At 42.1% G+C, this 22106-nt stretch overlaps 1 protein-coding gene and 1 long non-coding RNA gene across 5 annotated transcripts in view; both read right to left on the bottom strand.

Moving 5' to 3' along the window:
- Nucleotides 1-208: 208 nt before the first annotated feature.
- Nucleotides 209-3846, bottom strand: LOC118231545. Its single transcript, XR_004766091.1, has 4 exons — nt 2296-3846; nt 1882-1976; nt 1446-1527; nt 209-738 (listed from the first exon to the last, which is right to left on the bottom strand). It is a non-coding gene; the product is annotated as an uncharacterized LOC118231545 (long non-coding RNA).
- Nucleotides 3847-4416: 570 nt separating this feature from the next.
- LOC118231544 overlaps nt 4417-22106 on the bottom strand; it is a 28979-nt gene continuing 11289 nt past the window's right edge. For 2 of the 4 annotated variants that reach the window (XM_035425443.1, XM_035425444.1), the window contains exon 2: nt 4417-6196. In XM_035425443.1, coding sequence (XP_035281334.1) covers nt 4768-5763 — 996 coding nt within the window. In that variant the 5' untranslated portion in view covers nt 5764-6196 and the 3' untranslated portion in view covers nt 4417-4767. Of the gene's footprint in view, nt 6197-9173; nt 13386-13657; nt 14069-22106 lie in introns of those variants that run through there. The other 2 variants (XM_035425441.1, XM_035425442.1) reach the window with 2 other exon arrangements.

Raw genomic sequence — 22106 nt, 5'->3', positions numbered from 1 at the left:
GAGACCGGGGGAGGGACGACCACTGGGAGGAGCGACGAGACCGGGGGAGGGACGACCACTGGGGGGAGGACGGACTCCGGGGAAGAGACGATCACTGGGGGAAGGACCGACACCGGGGGAGAGACGACCACTGGGGGGAGCGACGAGACAGGGGGAGGGACGACCACTGGGGGGAGGACGGACTCCGGGGAAAAGACGACCACTGGGGGAAGCGACGACACCGGGGGAGGGGCGACCACTGGGGGGAGCGACGACACCGGGGGAGAGACGAACACTGGAGGACGAGGGAACACTAGAGCACGAGGGAACACTAGGGGGCACCGGAGCTACAGGGGGCGCCAGAGCTACAGGGGGCGCCAGAGCTCCGGGCAGGGCAGGAGAACCGGGCAGGGCAGGAGACAGGGACACAGACCCCAGCCGTAGGGAACCCAGCTGGGCAGGAGAACTCTCCTGGGCGCGGGACGAAGCGTGAGGCTTCTCCTGGGCGCGGGACGAAGCATGAGGCTTCTCCTGGGTGCGGGACAAAGCGTGAGGCTTCTCCAGGGCGCGGGACAAAGCGTGAGGCTTCTCCAGGGCGCGGGGCGAAGCAGGCCGAGCAGGCCCCTCCGGGACTTGGGGCGGAGCAGGGGACAGGAACACAGACCCCAGCTGCAGGGAACCCGGCTGGGCCGGAGACAGGAACGTGGACCCCAGCCGTAGGGAACCTGGCTGGGCAGGAGACAGGGACACAGACCCCAGCTGTAGGGAACAAGGGGGAAGACAACAGAAGACAACAGAACCCTGACAGAACGTAGGAGTTTACCAGCTCTCTTGTATATTAATCACAGCCTTTACTCATTTGATTTTTTTTTACGAAGGGTGTCTACAGCTTATGTTATCAACATACATACCAATACCATAGTTTAACATTATTTATAGTCTGCATTTCTTTCTGTTTACTGACTACTGACTACTTTTTTCAAAAAACTTTTATTGACTCAATTCATTTTAACAAACTCCACATTTCCCTCTTTTTCAACCAGTCTCTCAAAAAGGGCAGGGTATCTGTCTGCCCTTGCTGCTCTCTCCCTCTCCTCTTCCCTTCGTTCTCTGTCCTCTTCCTTCACCGTTTGGTCCTTTAGGAGGTCAATCACTGTGTCACTATCCCTCTTCCTGGCTCCTGGCCTGGCTATGCCTTTGTCAGTGGCAGAGAACGGGGAGGCCACAACACCGCCGGCAGTGGGTGTTATGTTTGCAGCTACTAACAAGGACAGACTAATGGAATGCTGCCCCTGGAGTACTGCATCCATAACACCATACCACTGCCAGGTGGCAGCAGTAACCCCTCCCGCCTCTACCCCTTTCCTTGTTGGTGGGTCCCTCCACTCCTGAAGATAAGGTTCCAGCTTAAGTCCCAGAGTTGCTAGGACCTTATACCTGTTTTACCTGTTTTTATGATAAATTACCTTGTATTTTTCTTTTAAATTATTCCACTTCTTCTTGGCCTGCTTTGCGCTGATGCTTTATCCGGCCTGACTCACAAGGACTCTGGGAAAAGCACAAAGTGGAAATTATATCAGGAAAATGTAAATTAAATTGAATACTACTATGGGAAACTAACAAGTATTGAGCAAATCCATCTCTTATTTGCGTGCCATTTCATTTAATGCAAGTGAGAAATGAGTGTGTGAAGGCATTACAATTAACTGGAGGAGTACATCACTAGCCACTCTAAAAGTCCACCTGCATTTGGCCGGCGGCTGATACCTATTTCCCACCCTGCCACCATGTACATTATGCCTAAACTAACATGGCTAGGATGACTTACTTCTATGTATGCATTGTAAAACCTGTAATATTTGCCAAAGTTACGATCTTATACAATTAAATCTTTGTACTCACTCCCATCCATTCTTGGCGGAATTCTTCCTCCCCGTGAAGAGGGACCTCATTTGCCCCCCTCCAGTCTATGAGGGCTCTGGTCTCCTCAGCAGTCCCTGAATAAGATATTAAGGTTAGGAATGAGTGGTAGAAGGCAGTATGGTTGAGAGTATAGCTTCATTCTTATGGTCAATATGACATTTAATGTAAAGTGCGATTAACTACAAAGTAAAAAAAAAAACCCCGCCCCATTCTCTGTTACGTTAGCCCAAGCCAATAGCTAAGTTGCTAACACCACAGCTAACGCTAGCTACTCCGCACGAAATTCGGAGCAAACTTTCAAATGAGCTGTTACTTCTTACATTTCTCTGCTTTTTTTTTCAGAAGCAGATTTAGATGCACTGTTTAGTTGAAATAAGAAAACATAAAACTTACAATTATGGATGGTTTCTCCTGCTGCCATCGTTGTCGATTCTCGCAATGACTTCTGGGACGTTCAATTAGTTCTGGCTGGCAAGTCGCTAATCGATGCATCCTCGTTAAAATGGGTGGGTCAAGTTCACATCCGGGCACTTTGACCGGTCTCGTAGTTTGGCGTTCTTGGTATTGGGATTGAACTTGGGCAGTGGAAGATGACGTCAAATGAGTTCACAAGAACAAAAGAACGGCCAAGAACACTTATTGAGAAACAGCCCTGATGTCACTGTGTTTTATTCTGAAAAAACCTAAATTGTTTCAAGTAACTTGGCTCTACAAGCATACAATTCACATATGTGTGAATTGGTTTGTACGAGTCTAGATTGATTTAGTAGGACTCAATATGTAAATTTTTAATCTGTATTTACTGTGACACTGTGCTTTGTATGTGAATTCCTACATTAATCTAGCACAGGTTGACACTGCTATTATGCGATTCACAGATAGGCCTACTTCGAAACATTTTGCCAATTTAAAAATGATCTGGGCATGTTTTCTTGCTATTTATTCAAGCAGCGTTTACTGTTTGCTCACAGATAGGCACAGGTTGGCCTACTAAATAATTTGCAAACGACAGAATGGTTGATGATTACAATATATTATGAATTTGTAGCTTTATGGTGCAGATAAAACCGGTCATAAAATAGCTAGCCAAAATTGTGATTTTACATTTCAGTTTTACACTTTTTATGTTCATAGTCCGTGGCTGTCTTAATTTTATGGCCCGTAAATGAGATTCTACTGAACTGCCATGCCGTGCATTACTGCAGCGGAATGATCAGATATGATTTTATGTGCCTTGACTGTAGCTATGTGTATTTGTGTTGGGAAACTGTGTTGTGTTAGAAATGAATGGCCTCTTTTGTTCAGGGTTTATTTACATCACACAAATAAGAGAGTAGGCTACTCATTGCCTATAGCATTTCTCAGAAGTAACTGGGCAAACCAGCTAGTGTAATCAAATTCTTTTAATTCTATAGATCTACTCATTACTCAGGCAAGTTCATCACTGCAATACGAAGGCATTAGGCTGAGGATGCCATGTACAGCTGCAGCCACTTGTGTTAAACACTTTCCAGTTCTGGGCCCGGACTCAAGGAATCTGAATGTCCAGTTCCTCCATAGATTCGGTCCCCACCACTTCCAGTTTAGGAACTGAACTGTTTTTGTTTCGGTCACACTGAAGGGAGGGGCATAGAACAAAGCACGCCCCGCTCAAGCAGATCAATGTTGTCATTGGCTAATGGCTTGTACAGACAACAGAGCCCCATGGTGAAAAATGTTAAAATAGGAAGATTAGCTGCAGCTTCAGCGAATGGCTAGTTCCCAGTTTAACTTACTGAGGGGTGAACGAAAGGAGCAAATCCTTACATGGAGGTGAGTCAGTTCCGTTCGTTCACCAAAAGGATTTATTCAAAAGGAACGAATCATTCACAAACGACATTACTTTACATTAAACTACAGTCATTTAACAGATGCTCTTATCCAGAGCAACGTAAATAACTTTTACATTGCATCCATTTATACAGCTGGGTGTATACTGAAGCAATGCAGGTTAAGTACCTTGCTCAAGGGTACAGCAGCAGTGTCCTACCTGGGAATTGAACCTGTGATTTTTAGGTTACTAGACCAACTGCTTATCCATTATACTACATTGCCACACACACACACCACTAGGTAGCATTGCTTCGGAATACAGCTTGTTTAATTTGCATGTGGTAAGATAGCCAGTATTGTTTCTTGTCATTTTGATATCAATACAGGCCTAGATTTTTCCAGTGTGAATTAATAACTTATAGACAGAGCTTTGTATGTGTGAGTAACTTGGCATTTTTGTTAGTTGAAAATGTGTTTTTCTTCAGATATCATTCATTTCTGTTTTGTGTTTGTTAGGAGCAAGTGATTATAGTAATTTATATATGAATGTAGGCTATGACAGACATGCATACACATAAATTCATGCAAATACTCATAACCTACTGTAAGTGTGGCTTCTTCTAATCGTTCAAAATGCCCACTTAAGCTATTGAATCCAAGCATATAGTTGACGCGTGACTCAAAGAGACTCTTGAAACCAAGTCCTTTTAACTGTTTACTGAAGGGATTGAAAACTGTACAAAACAAAAATAAAGACACAGTCAAAGACTAGTGTGCTCCCTCGGCTCAATAGCTTCGTCTAATACAAAAGCAGAAGTGAAACTTATGGTCCTTATTAAAGTGTTACCCAATCAGAGGGGAGAAACGGTTTGAGGTAGTTATTTTATACATCTATAATGTTCTACATGGGAAATATATATATAATATAACCAAAGGTAAATAAAAAATCACTAATACACCATAATAATTAATATCAACAAAATATGTCTTTCTTCTTACAGGTTTCTAACAGGTTAAAGTGTTCATCTTTATTCAAGACAGGTAAGTATTTTCTTATCTTGCCTTAAGTAAGTCCTTCTTGACCTTTACACTGCTTCCTCCAACAGGCATAACTTTGTAATGGGTCTCTCCAGCATACTTGTCTTCATCTGAACACAGGCACTGCAGACTGTACCCTTTGAGTCTGGCATAATCTTGATAATTCTTCCTATCATCCACGAGTTTCATGGAGCGGAGGAGTCTACGATAAGAACAACATCCCCAAACTTGAAGTTCCTCCTTGATGTGCTCCACTTCTGTCATTCTTGTAAGAGAGGTAAATACTTGTGTCCATGTGCGCCAAAACAGGTCCGCCATGTATTGAATTTGTCTCCAGCGGCGGCGCACATATAGATCCTCTTTTAAAAAGACACCTGGGGGAATATTTGGCTGTGTCCTCATCAATAGCAAGTGGTTTGGGGTCAACACCTTGAGGTCGTTAGGGTCATCTGAGGTCGTTGTTATGGGTCTGTCATTGATAATGCTTTCCACCTCACATAAGAGGATCTGCAGACCCTCATCATCCAACACTTGTTGCTTTAGTAGGGAACTTAGAACCTTCCTGGCAGTTTGTATTTGGCGTTCCCAGACACCTCCGTGGTGGGATGCACCCGGGGTACTGAAGATCCACTTGACTCCTCTCTTCATCACAGCTTCTTTGATCTTGGATTGGTCCAGGTCTTTCAATGCTTCCCGCAACTCTCTCTCGGCTCCAATAAAATTAGTGCAGTTGTCAGAACGAAGAACAGACACCTGGCCTTTTCTACTCATGAAGTGACGCAATGTGTTGATACATGAGTTGGTGTCAAGCGAGTGCGCAACTTTTATGTGGACTGCTCTGCTGGTTAAGCATGTGAAAAGCACACCATATCTCTTCACTCTGCTACGTCCCCTACTGACCTCAAAAGGTCCGAAATAATCCACACCAGTATTTGTGAAGGGTGGCTTGTCTGGCATGACACAAGCTGACATGACCTTTACCTTGCTGTAAGGCTTTGATCTCTTCTGCATATTTCTGTTTCTGACAGAGCCAAATCAACTCTGATTCTGCCTTGGATAAATCCTCAATGGTGAGTGCTCGTTTTTCACAGCTCTTTTTGTATTTGAGAATCTTTTGCTGAAGTAGGGACTTCACTTTGGACGGATTACTTTCACACTGACTGATGGCCTGTTGAAATTCCTTTCTCTTCTGACTCAAGTTTAGCAGAATCTCTTTCAAGCGCATGAGCCAAGCTGTTGCTTTTTTGAGTTTGTACCAACTTGAGAAGTTCTCGGCAAGTTGACTCATTGCATCTGTGTTCTCATAAGTCTGTATGAGGGACACTGTGTCTGACCTCCTGACCTCAACGTCGTCTTCTGTTGAATGACTGGATTTGTCTGGACGCTCTGACTATTCACACTTTGGCCTCAACAAGAATTGTGGTCCTTGAATCCAGCTTTTGCTCTGTATGAATGAATGAATGAATGAATGAATTTATTTGATGATTAAAAAACACATATAACACTGCACTGCAGTCATTACATGCATTAAAAATCACAGAGGATGAAAACACAATAAAGCCCGAAGGCTTATTTCCATTGCGGTCCTCTACAACACTTAACACACTACAAGATAAAAGCAAGACAACAACAAGACAGCAAGCGAAGACAATACAATCAACATATAATTAGCAGGTGGCGGGGTAGCTATGTCAACATGCTCATGCTTTCTTGGTCATAAAAGTTAAAATTAAAATTGAATATGCTACATGGTACTTTATGACCATTTCTTTAAGGCCACTTTAAACGTGCTCTGTGAAACACTCAATTTCAGATTTGTGGGCAGATTATTCCACTGTACTGCTGCACTGTAGAGAAATGTGTTTTTGCCCATTAGGCTATTGAATCGAAAAGGTATGAAGTCTGTTGAGCTACCTCTTGTAAAGTAGCTATGGTGTCTCTTAGTAGTAAGAAATAATGAAGTACTTTGGTACCATATTTTTAACAAGTTTGTAAGTGAGCAGCATCTTAATATAAATGGTTCTTTTTTCCACCGTCAACCAGTTAAGCTTTTTAAAATGTACAGTATCAAGATGTGTACGTGGATGGACTTTTAATATAACTCTTATCAGTTTATTTTGAGTCTTTTGTAGTTTGTTTTTGAGGTGTTGCGGTGTACCAGGAGATGGCAGCATAATCAAAATGATTTGAACTAGCGCTCCAGCTAGTGTGTGAAGAATTGAGCTGTCCAGAAACTTAATTCTTTGATCTATCTTGTTGAGGGCTTTTAAAGCCATATTTTCACCCGATAAAAACCTGTCTAAATTGCAGCCAAGATAATTTACACTGTCTTTAACAGTTATATAGAACTCTCCAACTTTGACCTTAAAACCTGGTGACCTTGCTAATTTTATCTTAGATAATCTATTATCTGATAGCCATCTACTTACATTTTGAAGTTCCTCACTGAGAGTGTTCTCAACCACTGTTTTATCTTTATGTGCTACCAATAAAACAGAATCGTCAGCATATAAAAAATGATTGCTTGCTTTTAAGTCATTTATATATAATAAAAAGAATAGAGGACCCAGGATACTACCCCGTGGCACCCCAGATCCCATGATTCTTGACTCTGAAAGGGTCCCATTAACGTCAGCCATTTGAGTACAATTTGATAGGTATGACTGGACCCAATTCAGGGTCAGCCCACTGAAACCCATGGCTCTTAATTTCATTAATAAAATGTTGTGATCTACTGTATCAAATGCTTTCTGCAAATCCAGCATGACCATACCACAAAACTTCCCTCCCTCTACTTCTCTTCTAATAAGGTCTGTTAGATGCAGCAAGCATATTTCAGTAGAATGGGTTTTTCTAAAACCTGATTGCAGCTCATATAAAAGGTTACTATTTAAAATATATTCATTTAAGCTGCTTTTCCACCGCATGGTACCGGCTCAACTCGACTCTACTCGCTTTTGGTACCAGGTACTTTGTTTTCCACTGAAGATAGTACCCCCGTCAATGTAGCTGGTCATCATAGCGATGCCGCATGAAACGCGTTGCTCTGACCAATCAGTGGTACCAGGTACTATTCACAACTTTTGCCCGATGGTAAACCAAAAAAGTCGAGTAGAGTCGAGTCGAGTTCAGCCGGTACCATGCGGTGGAAAAGCGGCTTTATTTGTTCCTGTACAATTCTTTCGATTAACTTTGAAAGAGCACTTAAAATGGATACTGGTCTGTAGTTGCTTGGGTCGCATTTGCTTCCTTTTTTATGTAGTGGAATTACTCTTGCCATTTTTAGCTCATCTGGAACTTTACCTGACTGAATAGACATATTAATTATATGAGCGATAGAAGGAGTGATCACTTCTGCAGCATCTGTAAGAAATCTTGCCAGTAAGTGATCTAAACCAGCGCCTTTGGTAGGATTAAATTCACTAAGCATTCTAAAAACAACAGAACTTGAATTCAAGTGTTCAGCCACTTCTTTTTTGTCTGATGTGCTATTTCCGTCTATATCCAGACTGATATTGCTTCAGATTTTAAACTTTTACTGTACCCCAATTCCTTAAGGCACTTCCAAAGCTTCCTTGGCTCTTTTCTACATTCTAAGATTTTCTCACTGAAAATTTTTTTCTTGGCCTTAGTGACCATTCTGTTTACCTCATTTCTCAAACTCTTAAACTTTTGAAAACTTGATTGGTCTTTGCTCTGCTTAAACTCTACATAACTAGCATTTCGTGATCTGATGATCGTTTATCCATGTTTCAGATATCTGTTTAATTCTAACTGTTTTCATTGGAGCCACCCTATTTGAAATATCTAGAAACATCGTTTTAAACAGACTGAAGGCTTTGGCAACATCCTGACATTCTAGTACTTGAGAAACATTTGTATTTTTTAGACTCTCAACAAAGGCATCTTTGTTGTAGCTTTTTAAGCTTCTCAACCTAATTGAATTGTGGTGTTTATACACAGGTTTCCTAATCTTCCTTGTGATGTAGATATTATTATGGTCACTCCAGCTATAATTTACTAATCCACTTATAGAAATGTTCTCTTTAAAGAATTATCCTTTTTTAGAATGTTCGTGTTCAACTTGCCTAAAATAATAGCCTCGGAGTTTGTGATATTATTTGCACAGATGTCCTCAAGCAGTTCATAGAAATGATTTTGGTCCGGAGGCCTGTAACAAATTCCGACCAGTATTGGTTTGCTCTTAGGAAAAATTATATCCAACCATACAGACTCTAATTCTTTGTGGTAAATGTCCGCTCGTAAATTGAAATCAATGTCTGTCCTCACAAACACACAAACCCATCCACAATTTTGATTTCTTTCCTTTCTTATAATTGTGTGGTTTTCTAATTCAATTTCTGAGTCGTTCACAGAATTGTCAAGTCATGTGTCTGAAAATGATAAAATATCAGACTTACGGTTGTAGGGGACTTCCGGTGTGAGCCTGCAATGGAGTAGACCTAAGTCTCGCAGATCCCAAATATTTTCCTTTAATATCAACACATAACAGCCTTTTAATCACAATTTAATTACCTACTTTAAAACCATACTCGGTATTGAATGAGACAGCATAACATAGAGCCGGATTCCACGCGAGAGTGAACATCACAAGAAAGTCACAAGATGGCGGAGGAGACACCAATCAAAAAGCTATGCTTTGATTTGGAAAACTTCGCACAGAGAAGTGACTGTGGAGCAGGCTACCATAGCACAGAGCCTCAACAACGCGGTTGAGCGGATTGCACGACTGGACCGCCAGAATGAATCACAGTCATGCGAAATGAAGCGACTACAAGAGAAGTGTACAGACCTCGAATCCAGGAGTCGACGGCAAAATTTAAGAAACATTGGTGTCCCAGAGGGAGCTGAGGGAGCCAACCCCACTCGCTTTATGTCACAGTTCTTTCCGGAGGTTTTGGGTCCTGAGAACTTTATATCTCCTGTGATCATTGATCGTGTCCATAGATCTCTGGCTCCCAAACTGAAGAAAGGTGAGCGCCCTCGTCCCATCCTGGTATGGCTACAATACTATGCTGAAAAGGAGCAAATTTTGGGCATATCCAAGGGCAAAGGATGGCTCTCCTATCAAGATTTGCCCGTTCATATCTTCCTGGATCTCCCTCCCGAGGTTGGCAAACTTCGAGCTGCCTTCAATTCAGTGAAAGCCAAGTTGCGTGTGGCCAAGATCGAGTACAGTCTATTCTATCCTGCTGTTCTCTCTGTGAACTTCAATGGTGTCAGGCACAAATTCAACACTCCAGAATCAGCTACTGAGTTCTACCACACAAAGATTTTCCCGCATCCATAGTTTAATAGTCGTGTGAGTAACATAACTTTATTTTGGTCTAATTTGAGATGGCTAGTTTAATGGTCAGTCTACCTGCTAACGTTGCACATAACTAATATGGCTTACGTCTTTATCTATCCCCGTTGACATTCTCTCTGACGGTCCATTTTAAGTTAAGACCAGACTTTTATTTATCCATTTTGGGAAGAATTTTATTATAAGACAAAGGCTTTTTGTGTTAAGGTTTTATTTCACACTCAGGGTACTGCCTTGTTTCTCATGATAAATGTTAACACGATGACTTCAGATACTCCCCGTTCCTGGGGACTATGGTGGCCTTAAGGGTGAAAAAATATGAGCCGTCTTCTTCTTTTACTTTTCGGTGGGCTCGGCGCCTGTTGGTGTGTTGTCGCCTCTCGCTGCTGGTTTTGAGTACTGCGCAACGCTCTAGCTCAGGCCTCGAATATAAACTTTTATTACAGAACCCTTTGATATAGATAGGGGAACTAGCATTTTGGGTCATTGAACACTGAACACAGGTCTTGAACTAGATAATGTTAAGTTTAAGTTTATTGTCATTCCTTCTCCTTACAGGTTATGCTAAAAGCAGAACGAAATATAGTGCCCCCGGGGCCATAGTGAATACCTAAAAACAGAAAAATTAAACAAGCAATAAAAACAGAACGTACAACAATAAAAGCAGCACCTTTCTGTGTAAATGTCCTTGATGGCGGGGAAACTGGTTCCGGTGATGTACTGGGCCGATTTCACAACCCGCTGCAGGGCCTTCCTGGCTGCAGCTGAACAGTTCCCATGCCAAACAGTATGGGTAGTATGTTGTCCCTGCTTTTAAATATTTGTAATTTTGGGTAACTTCGAATCCCCCTGCCTGATATATAACACTTGATACAGCCTAATATTTACTTTCCAAGTTTCTGGAATTATTATTTAAAAAATTGTTGGGGACATGCCGTTACTTCTCATAGTGGGGCACCAAACTGTAGAAGATATACATCAATATCCTCACAGGTGGTGCCAGCATGTAATAATCAGTCTCATAATAATTATACAAACTATACATTAGCAATTCAAATTAATAATTAAATTAATTATGATTAAAATTACACATTATAGTCAATCTTAACCAAATCATAATATCATTCAGCTAATACTAAATTAATATAAATGATTTAGCTAAGGGGGTGAAGGTATTCATTAAGTTCTTTGGATTAGCAGCGGCTGACTCAATTCAACACAAGAGTAATATAAATACAGACAACCGTGTAGCCTAAATATAATAAAGTTTATTCAACAAAGTACCGAAAAGGGCAAAGCACAATTCACTACTATGATGTGATAAACTATGTGAGTGCACGTGTGGGTAGGTGTTGTGTGTGCTTGTGTGTAGGTGTTGTGTGTATGTGTAAGTATGTGAGGAATGTGAGGAATGTTGGACGTTCTCCTAGGTGGGGGTTGTGTACAGCGGACACGTGTTCACGGAAAACAAAGGAACAAGATGGAGTATGAATGTTACAGTTATATACATCCAAGCACGAAAGTGGCTACATTCGGTCTGTCGCTAATTATACTAAACCCAGAGTTATAGCCTTATTTGAGTGTCCTTTGCTTTGGGTTGGTTGTTAGAAAAATGTTTCCTGGTTTCCAGTGCGAAGTCTGTGGAGGTTGTGGTGGAAAGGGGAAGCCCTTTTCTGTTCCAAAACACGCAACCGGATCCTCCGCTAGTCTCTTGCTTCTTGGGACTCGCTCTGCAGGATGCGTCGGTCGTGCGTGGCTCTCCTGGTTCTTTGACCACCTCTAAAAATAGCGCTTCGTAGCGCCTCGTTCCGCCAGCAGCCACCAAGGATATTCGGGCCTGGCTCAGCTGCAGGCCTTGCGAACTGTTCCAGGCGTGTGGACTTACGCGGGAGGGTGACGGGAGATGGATGGCGAGTCCAGGGAGAGGACAATGAAAGCAAGCGCAGAATGGGAAAAAGAGAAGAGAGGGCGAAGAAAGAGAGCGAAACGCCGGCAACCTCCGTTTTTATTGAAGGCTGCACGTTTCGAATTTACAGTGAGCCAATACTGTTACAGAAGAGATGCGGAAGGGGGCATGGTTACGTGAGTCACTCTGAGGTAGACATATGGGCTTTGTAGTTTATGTCTTTTGTAGGCCATGGTACCTACATCATTTATATATTTAATTTAATTTTTTTCTTTTATTATTATTATTATTATTATTATTATTAATAATATATATTTTTTTTTTTTCGATTTAAAGAAGCCCTCTATGTTACCTAGGGACAATGAGGTAAACCTAAGCTTTTGTATTTCAGTCCAATTCCTTCCTCTATTATGATATATTATGGTTGAACGGTTATTTTTATGCAGATATGTATACATGCACTTTTAATGTTTGATTTTTAGTGTTAAAAGGGAGCTTCAGCTAAACAGAAGTTCAGAAGTAGTTTAGCTGGTGTAGTGACTACACAATGTTTGGATTTGTGCTAATGTGGGATTTTCTCGCCTTTCAGTTGGGGAAAGTCAGTGGAGGGTGGGGGGTATTGTTTTTTTTTTTCTTCTGTTTTGCTATCTGTGCGTTATTCATTTCCTTAAAAAGCTGCTTGTTAAAATTATATTTGATGGAAATACAATTAATAGGATAGTCACTGGACTAGGTAGCTATGACATCTTCCTATGCTAAAGGGAAAAGCCTAGTGCAATATATCAGTTGGAATACGAAGGGCCTTAATAACGCAGTGAAGCGGGGAAGAGTTTTGACTCATTTGAAAAAGCTCAATGCTGAAATTGCGTTTCTACAGGAGACTCACTTGAGAAACCAAGGTCACTTCCGGTTGCGGAAAGGTTGGGTTGTTCAAATGTACCATTCAAATTTCCTCTTTAAATCTCGGGGAACTGCCATTTTAATAAATAAGAACACGCCTTTCATCCCATCCCATGTTACCTCTGACCCACATGGTAGATTTGTGGTAGTTACAGGGCATCTGTATAACACTCCTCTAATTTTAGCTAATGTTTACACCCCTAACTGTGATGATGAGCATTTCTTTTCAACATTTTTTGCATCCCTTCCTGATTTGAATACTCATAACCAATGTTCCCTCTAATTTTTCATGTATCTGGGCATACACACAAGCTCCCTGAGCAAACTGAGGACTACTGTGAGCAACATTAGATATGCACGCTTTATTTTTAAATAAGTAATTTGGTCCACTTAAAAAAAGACAAAAATCTGAAAAATGGGATGTGTAGATGTTATACAGTATGTGAGAGTCCTGCTTTGGCCATGGGAAGAGTCCTGCTTTGCCTGGCTGAGGGTCCTGTTCTGGAAGATATGAGACATATACACCTTTCAGACATAACATTTTGCTTACATTAAAACATTCACATTTTGCACAATGACTTGTGCTGTAGCTTGTGATACAGTGCAAATTCCTGTAACACTTTGTCTGTAAAATATCTAATTACACAGTTTTTCTTGGCATTTCTACTACCCATAAATGATCTAATAGTAACAACATTTAATGATTAATATCCATAAAGACAAAATCTTAATAACCGTCACTAGAATATGCACAAATCTGACTTAAATTTTACCTTATTTTTCACGTCTGTCCTTCTCACTTCTCCAATGGTTGTACACTTTGTCCAGGTTGATGGCTTCGTCTGCTTCTTGCTTTGACTTTATGCGCATCAGCTGGTCCAAATGTGTCACTTCAAGACGATTTCTGGATTTTGTTTTGATATGATTCATTAAACTAAATCCTCTTTCACAGTCGGCACTGGAAGCTTGAAATGTAGCACAAATATCCACAAGCTGTGAGATCTCCTTTAGCTCCTCACATCTAAGTGTTGCAGCAACCATATCTGAGAATGTGCTGATTGACCTCTGTTTAAGTTTTTGCTTCATTATGTACTTGAATTCAGCATACTGACTGTTAATGGTCTCCATAGACTGTGGTGGGTGGTGGAGAATGGCCTCATACTTCTTTGCCAGTGTGTCAATGTCTGCTGATCCATAGTCAAAACTGATGTCTGAGCTCAATGTTTCAATGTCAAATGCAGACCACTCCTTTAATTCATCCTCTGGAAAACGAGCATCCATGTGATCACACAGCTTACTAATAAAAAGAGTAATCTCACCAGTATTTCTGCCATCAGCTGATGAGGTCCCCATTGCCTCTTTGACACGGTCGCTCCACTGTACATCCTTCTCCTTCAAGTATTGGGAACGCAACTTCTCAATTTTTGCTCTAGCAAAGCAGTGTCCTTCCATCACAGTCAGGTTGCGTCTTTGTAAAGTGAGGCAGAGTTGTGCTAGCTCACCCAAAACATCTCCCAGAGCAGTGATAGTAACCTTGAATTTTGAATCACTCAGCTTTTTGTAGCAGTACTTTGCCACTGGATCTCTGTTATCGGTGAATTCTCTTTTACAGAATTCTGTAAGCACAGTGTAGTTCCTCAGAACAGCATTGACAGCTTGGTGCCGCGACAGCCATCGCACTTCGTTCAGAGGCCTGAATGACAGTGCATCTTCATCAAGAATCTTTGCCAGGTCCTCCATTTTGCCCCTCTTCACAGCGGACCGAGAGAAAGTGGAATAGACAGTTCTAAGAAGAGCTTCAACATCTCGCATCGAAGGCACATTTTTCCAGGCATCATCAATGCCCAAGTCCTCTCTGTGGGCCACACAATGTTGTTCAGTTAGGTGTGGTATTTGGCGCTTTAACAAAGCTGCAACTCCGTTGTGTTTTCCTAGCATTACTGAGGCACCATCGGAGGTCAGCATCACCATTTTCTGCATGTCCAGTCCATGTTTGGAGTAAAACTGAGTTATTCCTTGCACAATATCCTGAGCAGTGCATGCTGTCAGCTGGATGATGCCACCAAACACAGTTTTGTAGTTAACATCATTTTCCTCCCTGTATTTAATATATATGACTAGCATTTTGTGTACTGATATGTCTGTGCTCTCATCTACTATCAGGGTATGCCAGGGTGCATTTTTAATACTGCACATAGTCTCATTCTGCACTATCTCATTGATTGAGTTCACAAATTCAAAGGCATAGTTTTTGCTTCGCCAGCTTTCTGGTATACTCACATACTTTGCCATGTGATCGTGGATTTGTTGAACTGACAGAATTGATGCATTCATTTTGATGGCAAGTAAAATATTGTCAATGAACTTTAACTTGTTCAGGGTCCGATTTTGTTTTGTGTGACAGCTCGTTCCTTTTCTCTCGCTCTTTTGCGCTCTCCCGCAATAATGTACCAATCCCCTGTCCCATCTTGAGTCTTCGTACAGTTTCGACAGCTTTTAAATGACTTTTATGCTGAACGTGACGCTTGAGATAGTCCAGCTTCCATTCAGTCCACATTTTTCCCTCTGAAAACTCACTTGCTACTTTGGCATCGCTGCATGTTTTGCAGAGTAGACCTTTCTCACTTGAAAAAGAAAAAATCTCACCCAATTTCACCGCTTTTTCTTCAATTTGCACATACTCCGACAGCCATTCCATCTTAAAAGAACTGCATTTCTTTTTTACTGTGGCTTGCTGAGTGGATGTGTCGCTGCCTGTTCGTTTCGCCATGATGCGGGGTTTGTATTAGCATCTATTAACCTGCTAGCTAACCTGCACGGCGCATATAGGCAGGGCCCAGACGCAAGCACCGTCAATGCCATGATTGGCTTCGTACCGTAAGTGAACCGTATCGTATCATTGGCTGGACACCTGTCACTCACTGAGTGAGAAACAAAAAAACAATATTATTGGGCGAATTAATTAGATTAGATTAGGTCTAATATTAGATATGAATTAATACGTTATGTTGATGTTGTTTATGCGCTGGATAGATTTTCTTGTGCGCTGAGAATGTGCGGGCAGTGCGCGATTGCGCACGCGCGCAGCTTAGAGGGAACATTGCTCATAACCTAATTATGGGTGGGGACTTTAACTGTGTCCTTGACCCCAAACTAGATAGGTCATCTAACAAAATCCAATCACTGACAAAATCTGCTAAGCTAATTAGATCTTTTCTTAATACCTATAAAATCACTGACCCCTGGCAATTCAAGTATCCCTCATCCCGTTGTTATTCATTTTTCCCCCATGTTCACCATTTATATAGTCAAATTGATTATTTTCTTGTTGACTGTAAACTTCTCCCTTCAGTTAGGCGGTGCGACTACGAGGCCATAGTCATTTCAGACCACGCCCCACACTTAATGCAACTGGCATTTTTAAACAAAAATATGCCCAGAAAATGGCGCTTTAATAATCTGTTGTTGGCAGACAAATTCTTCACAGATGTCATATCATCCCAGATTGAATTCTTTCTGACAACAAATAACACAGGAGAAGTATCAAAGAGCTCTTTGTGGGAAGCTCTAAAAGCCTACCTACGTGGGCAAATAATTTCCTACAGTGGTGCTGCTAATAGACGGCAAGTAGAACGCATCTCTAGCATTACTGATCAGATCTTAGATTTAGACCGCCGATATTCTGTAACTCCCTCTCCTGAACTATACAAAGAAAGACTTGCACTTCAAACAGAATTCAACCTTCTATCGAAAAATGAAACGGCACAGCTGTTATTACAAGCCTGCCACAGGTCCTATGAACATGGTGAGAAAGCTGGGAGGTTTTTGGCTTTACAAACCAGACAATCAGGGGCGACATAGCTCAGGAGGTAAGACCGATTGTCTGGCAGTCGGAGGGTTGCCGGTTCAAACCCCGCCCTGGGTGTGTCGAAGTGTCCTTGAGCAAGACACCTAACCCCTAACCCCTAACTGCTCTGGCGAATGAGAGGCATCAATTGTAAAGCGCTTTGGATAAAAGCGCTATATAAATGCAGTCCATTTACCATTTACAATCAGCTGCCTCAAGAATGATAACAGAAATTCAAACTGATTCTGGACAGACAACTATTGACCAACAGGATATAAATAAGCAATTTGAACAATTCTACACTTCTATACCTCAGAGTCAGAGGGTGACACCACTTTAATTGATGACTTTTTCAGTGAATTGAATATCCCAATAATATCTGTAGAAGATAAAGCACACCCTGAAGAACCCCTGTCTCTTGAGGAATTAAATCATTCTACTAAAAGCATGCAAAGTTCTAAAGCTCCAGGACACGACGGTTTTTTTATAAAGCTTTTTCAGGGTTGATTTCCCCTCTACTGCTTGATGTTTTTAATGAATCCTTTAATGCCAATACACTCCCCCCTACTTTTTACCAGGCCTGCATCTCTCTTCTGCTTAAGCGGTATAAGGACCCACTCGATCCGGGCTCCTTTAAACCCCTCAGCCTTTTGAATGTAGGTCAAAATTATTAGCTAAAATACTGGCTTGGATCGGTCTCCTTTATGTCTCACCGTTGGCTTTCGTTCAGACCAATGCCTTTAGGTCAAAATGTTTCCCTCTACAGTGGGCACAAGACAAGGGTGTCCCCTCTCTCCTCTACTATTTGTGCTTTCCATCGAGCCCCTGGCCATTGCCCTACACTCTCTCGGTGACCATCAGGGGGTATTTAGAGGACAGAGGGAACACAAGATCTCTTTATATGCGGACAATCTACTTTTGTATGTCGGAAACCCAACTGAATCAATTCCAAGTATCATGTCTGTGCTGAGGATGTTTGGTGGGATTTCTGGGTACAAGCTTAAATTATCTAAGAGTGAACTGTTCCCCATAAATGAAGTTGCCCTGAGTCTACCATACTCCCAATTTCCATTCAAGCTGGCTGATAAGTCCTTCAGATACCTGGGCGTGGTCATGACTACGTCTGTCCTTGACTTGTTTAAATTGAACTTCACACCTCTATTTGAACGTACCATCAATGATTTTGGTCGGTGGTCCCATCTCCCTTTATCCCTGGCAGGGAGAGTTAAAGCAATCCTGTTGTAAAACAGTCCCTTAAAACCTGGACTAAAATAAAACAGCATTTTGGATGGCATGGGAATTCTCTCCTTGTCCCTCTGTGTGCAAACCACCACTTCCATCTCTCTCTGTTAGATAGCTCCTTTCAACTGTTGGGAATCTTCTCCCATGTGGAACCAAGTTGAGAAGGGTGAAGTAACATTATGAGGGCCACTTTCCAATGAAAAGATTTCAATACAATGCGCAAAGGGAGACTCGCCACGGTGCCACAACAAGCGTTCTATAGGAATCTCAACGAGACAGTCACGTGAGGGTTTAAGTATACTGTTGAGAGGTGTGGTTATTGCCATGCGTAAACGTTCCCAGGAAGGAATATACATTCCAACAGACTTCCTGGGGACACCCAAATGGCCTGCTACCGACTTACTTTGAGAAGCAACAAGCGGATTTTGTGGATTTTCAGGAGCAAGCTCCGAATGTTTAGATGAAGCACATGTAATCCTTTTGTTGAAAATATGTTGTCCAGGTAAGTGATGTCCTTTGTTAAGACATCCTTTCCGCGTTGTATTAGCCTCTTAGCTGGTGTCAGGCATGGGCTCGTATCCATTGTCAGCCTGCCTGGGTTTGACAGCGGGTCCAGCTCCGCTGGGGTAAGGTTAGAATTCGCCTCCGTTCTCAGCCCTGGACGCAGCAGGCCCAGCTCGCTGTCCGCCCGGCCATATGTTCCATCCACACCCTGGATTGAAGCCCCGCTATCTGTCGGCAATTTCGCCATTTCTCTCAAGGCGATCTCATGTGCCGACACTTGAATATTGTCAACTGGAGGATGTTGAATATTGTCCATGTAGATAATGTTAATATCCACTGGTGTATTGCGTGAATTGGCATTTGAAAGCCTTCCCGGGACCTGGGCATTGGTGAACATCCCAGCCAACAATAAGTTCAGATATATGATTAAAAGGTCGCTTGTTCTTTTGGTCTTATTTACCCCTTTCGTCCTACGGGAAGGATAGTTCCATATATGGGAAAGGAAGGTTTTAGCCACCACATCTTGCCCATAACCAAAATGTTTATGCCTGAATGGTTTCTCTGGCTGTTGTGGGCCTGGGTCTTGCAATATAGGGACAGATCTCCCATCGCAATCATTGCAAGCACCGTTAAAAGCACAACTTGTGCGACTGTTTAAAAACAATAACCTTAAAATTGCATAAACGAAGAGAGCACTTAATATGCCAGTCTTTGCCACCCCTGCCGCCGCCATCTTTTGTAGTAGGCTCTCTGCTCTCAAGCCCCTTGAAGCCTGATCTGCAGGGTTGTGAGCAGTGTTCACATACTTCCACTGTGAAGGTTCCGTAGCTTCTCTAATGAACGAGACTCTGTTGGCTACGAAAGTTTTATATCTAGCAGCGTCGTTCTTGATGTACTTCAGTACCGTGACACTGTCTGCCCAAAAGACAGATTCCTTGAGATGTAGCTGCAGCTCCTGTTTTAACATCCTGTCCATTTTCAAAGATATTGCGGCCACTGTCAACTCCATTCTTGGAATAGTAGCTTGCTTCAGCGGCGCCACTCTTGACTTCCCCATCAGGAATGAGGTGTGTTTCTGGTCTCTATAATTTGGGGTTGCAGGTCTACCAACCACTTTTTCCATCTTCGTGCTTCTTTCTCAGGAATTTCTTCATACCATCCTTGTTTTTCTTTGCAGAGTTCTCTTAAGAGGAGCTTGGCAAGTAGGATGAATGGCGCTAAGAACCCCAAAGGGTCATAAGCAGAACTGATGACTGACAAGATTCCTCTTCTCGTACATGGCTTTTCTTGCACCTCTATCTTGAATTTGAAGGTGTCAGAGTCTGTGCACCATTGGACGCCTAGTGCTCTCTCCACTGGGAACTGATCGTTGTCAAGGTCGAGATCTTTGACCTCAGTAGCTCGCTCTTCCTCAGGGATCGACAACAGTAAGGCTCTGCTGTTGCTCGTCCACTTGGTCAAACAAAATCCTCCACTGAGGCATAACGTCCTCAGGTCTTTGGTGAGAGCAACGGTATGGTTGTCCGATGTCACTGATCTCAAACAGTCATCTACCTAAAAGTTGTTTAAAGGAGTACCATGGTGATTTTCACACTTTCTCGGTTTTATGTGCTATTTGCACAAGAGGCATTGAAGAAACACAATGAGTAAAGTATTAAATATGTCTGTTCTGTATTTTTGGAGAAATATGCGTTTTAAATTTATCGTCCTATTTTCAACCGGTTGAGAAAGTTGTCAACTTGGTGCGTCTCGAACACAGTAACCACTCCCCTTTCCACGCCCTGTAAACCCATGGATAACTCGAGACCCATAGTTTGCGCCGCTGGCTTACGGGCAAGACAATGCAAATATTTGACTAACGTTAGGTTCACTTAAATTAGAGTGCCTTTTAAGGACTATTAGATTATTTCTGGTTATATTCATTTAGCTAGCTAGCTAGCTAACGTTAGCTAACTAGGTAGTTTGCTTTCATAAGGCAATGTTATCGATAACGTTAGCTAGCTAGTTTGCTTTTATGAGGACGTTATAGTTGTGCTTTTATCTTAACTTGGCTAGCTAGATAGCAAAAATTATAATTGGATATAAGTCAACGTCCTTATCTTAGCTATCTATCGATACTTGATATACTACTAAGCTAGCTAGCTTGTGAAAAGTCTCCCAAAAAGAGCGCTTATCATGGTAGCTATGGTAACGGGGCACGGGCTGTCAATCATAGCTAACTGACAGTTCTCATTACCACGCCCAGACGGTTCGGGTGAACTTTTATAGTGGGAAATTTAGGCTTAGTAAAATACGTTTTAAAGTACATTGAAGTGACTGAATAAGAAAAAATTATACACATTTGTTTTATTGTTGCCTACATGCAACTGGGAAGTGTCACGTTCAACCACCATGTTACTCCTTTAAGACTGTCTCAGCAGCTTCGGGTGTGGTTCTCTCCCTTCGGTCTTCAGTTGTTCTCCTCAACGCATATGAAGCACAGCTAGGGGAGGAAGTTGCTCCAAACAGGTGCACGTGCATCCTGTACTCCACTACATTTGATTTCAGGTTACCCTCCGGCCACCACAAGAAGCGCAACAGATCTGTATCCTCATCAGGCACTCTGACTTGGTAAAACATGGATTTGATGTCTGCCATCATGCCTACCGTTTCCTTCCTGAACCTCGTCAGGACACTGATCAGAGTGTTCATGAGGTTCGGTGTACTGTTGAATCCACGGATTCAACAGATTCTCGATGTTCGATACTGAGATGCGATTGCCTGAGTGACTCAGTAGCCCACCATTAGCTGAATTGATGCCTCTTCTTATTGGCCCATTGATGACCCATCCTAGGGCTGTCTTCACGGCATATGGTCTGTCGCCTCTGCTATTTATTACCTTCCAGGGCTCAATGGCTTTGTAGTAATTGGTACCAATAAGTAGGCCGACTTCTGCTTCAATATGTGGGATATGTACTTCATGGAGGTAATGCCACCTGCTCACATCCTTCTGCTGAGGTATGTTTTCCTTTTTCACTGGTATGCTCTGTTGAGTAAACACCTGTGGTAGCTCAATGTATTCTCCTCTTCCAAGCCACTTACCTCCAGATCAGACAGAACATGGTTGCTCACCTTATTTTCCTGTCCCATAGTAGTGAGTATGAGCTCTATCTTCGTACCTTGAACTTTGAGTTGACGCATGAGTTCTTCGGTGCATGAATGCATAGGTCTCGATTACCTTCAGGGCTCCAGACTTTTTACATTGGTTGCACTGGTGCCCAAAATTTTTCACCGCGCCTTTTTGCGCCGCAATAATACATTTTAAACATTACCTTTTTTGTCAGTTCTCATACACATTGGTAATATCTTAACACACTATGTAAATGATTGTAAACAGGAATAAATGTGCAGATAAATGTTTTTTCTTTATTTAAATCACAGCACAAACAAGAAATCGCAATAACCTCAATTGTTTAAAAAATAAACTTAAAAAGTGCTGATTTTTAAAGTGCTTGACAAACTCAAATAAATAAATCAAACTCAAATAACTCAAACAAAAGTGTGCGCTGCTCCTGGAGGAGTACAGGGCATGGTTTCACACAGTGATGCGTGGATGGGCTCTGACGTCATCTGAATCTACATGTACGCAT

The sequence above is a fragment of the Anguilla anguilla genome, chromosome 7, assembly GCF_013347855.1.
Source record: "Anguilla anguilla isolate fAngAng1 chromosome 7, fAngAng1.pri, whole genome shotgun sequence".
Classification (NCBI taxonomy): Eukaryota; Metazoa; Chordata; class Actinopteri; order Anguilliformes; family Anguillidae; genus Anguilla; species Anguilla anguilla.
The sequence above is the reverse complement of the archived record's forward strand: the minus strand, read 5'-3'. Positions and strand labels throughout refer to the sequence as shown.